Source organism: Electrona antarctica, assembly GCF_951216825.1.
Source record: "Electrona antarctica genome assembly, chromosome: 1".
NCBI lineage: Eukaryota > Metazoa > Chordata > Actinopteri > Myctophiformes > Myctophidae > Electrona > Electrona antarctica.
In genome coordinates, this window is record NC_136806.1 from 14,080,924 (window position 1) to 14,087,545 (window position 6,622).

At 50.8% G+C, this 6,622-nt stretch overlaps 2 protein-coding genes across 2 annotated transcripts; one reads left to right on the forward strand and one right to left on the reverse strand.

Moving 5' to 3' along the window:
* Nucleotides 1–2,733: 2,733 nt before the first annotated feature.
* Nucleotides 2,734–4,203, reverse strand: LOC306915201 (LETM1 domain-containing protein LETM2, mitochondrial-like; the record flags this gene model as incomplete). The annotated part of the gene is made up of 1 exon (XM_079492472.1): nt 2,734–4,203. The coding sequence occupies one exon, from the start codon at nt 4,201–4,203 to the stop codon at nt 2,734–2,736; it is 1,470 nt and encodes a 489-aa protein (XP_079348598.1).
* Nucleotides 4,204–5,153: 950 nt separating this feature from the next.
* On the forward strand, nt 5,154–6,185 carry mettl2a (methyltransferase 2A, methylcytidine; the record flags this gene model as incomplete). The annotated part of the gene is made up of 1 exon (XM_079492590.1): nt 5,154–6,185. One exon carries the CDS (start codon nt 5,154–5,156, stop codon nt 6,183–6,185), a length of 1,032 nt encoding a protein of 343 aa, XP_079348716.1.
* Nucleotides 6,186–6,622: the final 437 nt, after the last annotated feature.

A 6,622-nucleotide genomic window follows, 5' to 3' on the forward strand; every position in this document is an offset into this window, starting at 1 on the left:
GAGTTCCACCGCGCCTCAAGCCTGATCGGTATAGGCTATAGTCTGGTGCGTCTCAGAGGCAGGACTGATGAATTGGAAGGAAGACACTGGAGCACCACAGACAGTTCAAGGCCTTTTTAATTCACAGGGTGCAGGTAAAATAAATGACACCGTTTAGATGTATCGGTCACATCTATCGTCAGGTCATGACCTGATGAAGATACATGACCGATACATCGAAAGGGCTTGAACTGTCTGTGATGCTCCAGTGTCTTCCTTCCTAATGATGTTTTTGTCTTGTTGGCATTCAGGACCAGATGGTGCGTGTTGCACCAGTCCACCAACGGTCTCACTTCCACCCTGTATTAGGCACTCTCGTTCCCTATAATGAGGCCCACGGGACTGCCGTGTCTTCCGCAAAATTTCACGATGTGAAAGTGACGCACGCGGGCCTGACCCAGACAAGACCCAGACAAGAATGTGTGAATTAACGCATTCATTTTATTGTGGTCGGGGTTGGTTTGAATCCTATACCTGAACCTTGCTGGACCTGTGGGTCACTACAGAGGAAACACAGCTAAGTCTATGGACCTTTATATTTAAAAAAAATCACACCCGTGTGAAATGAGGGGCACTCTTGTCATCGTACATCAATTTATGTTAGCGGACATTTGACATTGCTACATAAGGTGCTCCGTTATTGGCCAAGCGCTCCCACCAACATGTGATTGGTTAGCCGATTTGCTCATTTACATATAATATTTCCCTTCAATGTCAATGGCGTTTAATGTTTTGATGTTTCATTTACGTCATATTTAGAGGAATTCTGACTTAATTTCTCTGTTCATTGTCAATGGCAAATATTGAGACAAGTGTGAGGACAAGCTGTATATAGGAGGGGTTAAAAAAATAAAAAAAATAATACAGTACAGCTGCAAGCAGCCATAACACGGGGTCAAGCCCCAAAAGAAAAAAAGCTATACGCAATATACACAATGAGCTATAAACATTGATGACTGAAAATATTTGACAAGTAAATATGAATAAAAATCACAATTGTGTGGAGTGAGGGGCGCGCTTATCATCATACATCATCACACTCCGTGCTCAGCCTATCAAAATCATCACAAATGTGGCACACTGCACGGACACACAAAGCCCAGCTTTGTGCGTAACCGGAGTCGGACTCAGCCCAATAGGTCAGCCCCAACCTGCTCATTTCAGCGTGGTTGACACGGGCTGGAGATGGCGTCAGTTCCTTTTGGTCACGCTGATTAGCTGAAGGGGTTGTTATGCTGCATTCACATGGAATCAGGCAAGCGGCAGACGGAAAACCGGAAGTCGTTTTTGTGGACGGAAGCAGGACGCTAAACGGAACAGGACAGCACGGCGGCCAGGGCAGTCGTGGCAAAATTGAGGCTAATGCTCCGGTTCGGCCTCTATCCTTTATAGCTCTATGGTCGGAACCAGCGACGGTAACCGCAGACGGCATCAATGTTCAAATATCTAATCGATTTACCGCTCTGTGCCGTCTGTTTTTCCGCTTGCCTTTCCTGATTCCATGTGAATGCAGCATTAGTCGATGCTGTAGTCCTGATTCCATGTGAATGCAGCATTAGTCGATGCTGTAGTCCTGATTCCATGTGAATGCAGCATTAGTCGATGCTGTAGTCCTGATTCCATGTGAATGCAGCATTAGTCGATGCTTTAGTCCTGATTCCATGTGAATGCAGTATTAGTCGATGCTGTAGTCCTGATTCCATGTGAACGCAGCATTAGTCGATGCTGTAGTCCTGATTCCATGTGAATGCAGTATTAGTCGATGCTTTAGTCCTGATTCCATGTGAATGCAGCATTAGTCGATGCTTTAGTCCTGATTCCATGTGAATGCAGCATTAGTCGATGCTGTAGTCCTGATTCCATGTGAATGCAGAATTAGTCGATGCTGTAGTCCTGATTCCATGTGAATGCAGCATTAGTCGATGCTGTAGTCCTGATTCCATGTGAATGCAGCATTAGTCGATGCTGTAGTCCCGTAAACCAGAGTCAAGACTCCATTCACATGTTTGGAAATGCAATTCAAAGCTTAAAGCAAACTTAATAAAAAGTCCCTAGACTTGGCTGCTATACATCTTGTTCATCATGTTGATTTTCGAGGGGCGCTTTCCCCTCCAATGCATGGCTTTTGAAGATCACGACACATGCCAGCCTAGCAGAGTTTTTATTTGAATGTTTGTTTAGATCACTTAGAACGTAAATCATTTTCTAGCCACGTCTATGGACTTAAATTACGACGTGAGACATCATGTGGCCGATATAAATACAGTGGGCGCCCCTCACTTCACACAAGTGTGCATCGTTCCCACTTCCCAGCTTCTCGATTATTCGATCAATTGCGAAAGGCATCGATAGTAGAATCACTACAAAAATAACCGATAGTTGAAGCCCAATATCTGGTCCAGCCGTCATAGAGTCTAACTTGCTACACCCTACACTTTCACACGCAGGCGCCGGCGGCGGTGGCTCAGGGGAAGAGCGGTCGGATGGCTACCGCAAGGTTGCCAGTTCGAACACGGGCTCCCCCAGAGTTAGTGTCGAAGTGTCCTTGAGCAAGACACTGAACCCCTAATTGCTCCCGATGAGCAGGTTGGTGCCTTGCATGGTTTCCTCCGCCATCAGTGTATGAATGTGCAGGTTAATGTAATGCACAATCTATATGTAAAGCGCCTTGGATAAAGGGGCACCATTTACCATTTACACGCCGTTGGAATTGCTCTTGTTCTTCTGGGCTGTGTCCGTCGCCTCCTTGGCCACGAGGACCTCGGCAGGAGACAGAGGTTTGTCATCCGCCAGCGAAGGAGCCCTGTCCCTCACCGCCTCCTCCTCCGATCTGTCTTTGATGTTGGGGGCGGGGTCGGCCAACAACACGTCAGCAGCAGCAGAGGCAGAATGTGTGTCGCCGCTCGCCTCCGTACTCCCGGCAAGAGGAGGAGGGTGACCGCCGTTCTTCAGCTTGGGCACGAGGGGGATGACAGGAATTTTGGGCTTGAGCTCCATCAGGTACAGGGCCCTGGAGAGCAGCAGCAGGGGCGAAGGCACGTTCTCGTTCAGGTGCAGGTCCAGCCAGCGCTGCAGCTGCTGGTGCAGCTGATCGGTGGTCAGCCCCACGGAGGGCATGCCGCGGTGGTGGCACGCCGCCTGCAGCTCCGACGCGTCCAGGGCCGCGGGGCCGCCCTCCGCCACAATCACCTCGTCGTCCGCCCGGATGGACGCCAGCTCCGCCAGCAGCCGCGAGCGCAGCAGGTTGTTGGTGCCGATGGGTTGCACCTCCAGCATCCTGCACAGGGCCACCAGCTGCGGCCGCTCCAGGTTCTCCAGCGTCAGAGTCTCCGTCTCCTCTCCGCCCGCTCCGTGGTGGCCGTTGCCGTTGCCATTCCTGCTGGCCAGCTGTTCCTGCTGGATGGTCTCCCGGAGGAAGCTGGTGAGCTCGCCCTTCATGGCCGCGGCCTGAGCCTGCTTCCGCTCCTTGTCCGACGCTGTCTCGAAGGTGGAGGGCAGCATGCTCGGGAAGAGCTTGATGAAGACGGGCAGCAGGAGCTCCATGAAGGGGATGGCGAGGAAGGGCACGAAGGGCACGAGGCGGAAGAGGTCGGCGCATGTCCTCATCAGCCGCCTCCTCTCCCGGCGTGTGAGGGCCTCTCCCTGGAGCAGCTGCCACACCATGGCCCCGGCCACCCGGGTGTCGATGGCCAGGAGCCGAAAGCCGTGGTAGTAGTGCTTCAGCTCGTCCACCACCCTCCGGTACAGAGGCCTCCTCGCCACCGGCGCCGGAGGACGATCGAGAGCCTCGGGTGGAGAGGAGGAAGGAGGAGACTTAGGCTCTGGAGGAGGAGACTTGAGCTCCGGAGGCTGCTCGCCTGAAGGTCTGGTATCGTGGAACCAAGCGGTGGAGCTGTGTAGCGAGCGGGTTGGCAGGGTGGGGCTGTGAGGAGGAGCCCAGCGGGTGTGGTGGAGGGTCTTCTGGTGGTAGGGGTGGGACGAGGGCCTGGCTGGGTGCGAGGAGCACACATGGCTGGTGCATTCTACATACGCTACGTAAGCTTTACAGGAGAGAGACGTAGAGAGACGGTTTCTCCTGGAGAGCTGCAGATCCTCTGCAATGTGCGGCAGTAGTGCTCCTCTCGATCTGGTGACTGCGACAAGCACCCGGCCGCTCAAAGTCATTGCCATAGCAGAGAGGTTCCGTGGTGGTATTCCTCCAGCATCAATGACCAGACCTGTGGGCGTCTACCATTATGAAGCTTCTTCCCTGTGAAAGGGAGCAGTTGGTCGATAGAAGTTGTGCAATAAAGGTTGTAATGTCAGCGGGACCCTTGAATCACTTCACTTTGCCTTGCTTTGTTTGCTCGGGCGTCTAAGATGGACCTTGTGGTTATTCGGCCTGGCTCCGTCTCTCACTGCATTCGGTATAGCCATGCTAGCCGGTATTAAGTACTGGCTAGCGTGGAGTGACATAGTTATGACTCTCAGCCATTCCCGTGATTGTAATGCCGCTTTGTTGCAGTTCCCTTTCTACCAGTCTGTCTGTGTCCCTTTTGTGCCCAAATATGGAAACAGAGATCACTGCATCTGCCTGTCTGTGTCCCTCATATGTCCATATTTGGAAATCCCTGCCCTGATGTCATTAGTATTCGTATTAGTATATGCCCATGAGAGAGATACGACAACTCTGTTCACTTCATGGGGCCAGTCCAATGGCGGCTCGTCTACTGGTGACGAGTGACAAAGGCTTGAACCGGACATTTACGGAATGCATTGGAGTCTATGGGCAAACGAGTTAAATTAACCAAAACGTGACTGGGCTGTTTTCTGCCCCCTCATTAGCAGAACTCTATCCTGTATGCCCATATATTGAGTCATTGCCCTTGTGCAGTCGGTCCCATATACAGTACTGTATGCACGTGACCATATACCGCATAGCAGTCGAATATGTGGCTCAGATTCAGTTAATGGTTGTCTGAGTCATAGTGATGTAACTATATATGGCTCAGGCATGCGGATGAGACCTCCCAATACACAAAGATAGTGGAACCAGTATGTCACAGGTTGCTGCCAGAACCGTGGAGACAACCCTGGCTGATCGGACATCTCTGGGCGCAGTGTAGAAGGAGAGCATGGAAGCTAGGCAAATTGTACCAGAACCTTCGAGTGCAGATGTGAACAAACAGCCTCAGTTCGGCACACGTTTCTTGACAGATCCGTGTCAAGTCTTCCAGCACAACAACTGGGACAATGTGGAGTGGACGGATGAACAAGAGGCAGCTGCCGAGAAGACGGTTCTAAAGAACAGTCGCCCACTTCCTGCAGAGAAACAGGAAGAGTACGACTCCCGGGCAAATGAGTACTGGAATGACTTTTATGCAGTCCACGAAAACCGCTTTTTCAAAGACCGTCGCTGGCTCTTCACCGAGTTCCCAGAGCTGGCCCCAGCACAGCGCTGCCTCAACCATGAAGTCCATCCTGAAGTCTCCAATGACAACCACCAGAACCAAAGAAAAAGCAAGGAGATCACTTCTCTGTCTCCAAATGCCGCTGACTTCCCAGGCTCCTCTGCGACATACCGCATCCTGGAGGTTGGCTGTGGCGTGGGCAACACGGCTTTTCCTATTTTGAGAATAAATGACAATGACCCTCAACTCTTTGTTTACTGCTGCGACTTTTCCAGCACCGCCGTGGAGCTAGTCAAGAGTAATAGCGAGTATGACCCCGGGCGCTGCCATGCCTTTGTTCATGACTTGAGCGACGTGGAAGCCGATTATTGCCCCATCCCTGACGGAAGCCTGGATGTTGTAGTACTAATCTTTGTGCTGTCAGCCTTGCGTCCTGCCAAAATGCAGGCATCGATTAACAGACTAGCTCGGCTGCTGAAGCCGGGGGGAGTGTTGGTGTTCAGGGACTATGGACGATATGACATGGCACAGCTGCGCTTCAAGAAAGGGAGGTGTTTGTCAGAAAACTTTTATGTCCGGGGTGATGGAACACGAGTCTATTTCTTTACCCAAGATGAGCTCCATGACATGTTCACTGATGCAGGGCTTGAGAAAGTGCAGAATCTTGTAGACAGGAGGCTACAGGTGAACAGAGGCAAACGGCTAACCATGTACAGAGTTTGGATACAATGCAAGTACCGCAAGGCTCAACACTGAGCAACATTAACAATTTGAATGCTGGCCATTTTGAGCAGAGCTATTCCGCCTGTACTAAAGGTGATGCATTGAACGAAGGACCTTGTCTGAGGCCCACAGTAAATGTTCTCTTATAGCGAGAATCACACAGCATACCTCAAAAGAAAGCGTAACTTGCCCACTCAATTTTGTTTTAAAAAGTGATTTTACCATCTTCCAATCTGGAGATATGCACGTTTATGTAACACCTGCTTTTGTAGTAGCCTACTCTTCTTGAACAGAAAGGCTAATTAGAAGCGGTTTTGTCAGACGCTGTCTGACATAAAAACTCTGAAAGCCGTGCTCGCGCTGAGTTCCCTCCGATGTTTTTAGGCGGTTAGTATTACTGCCAAACAACACAACACATTTGCCATGTTCTATCTGACCGGCGTTGATCATCATGATAAAGAAATAACCGC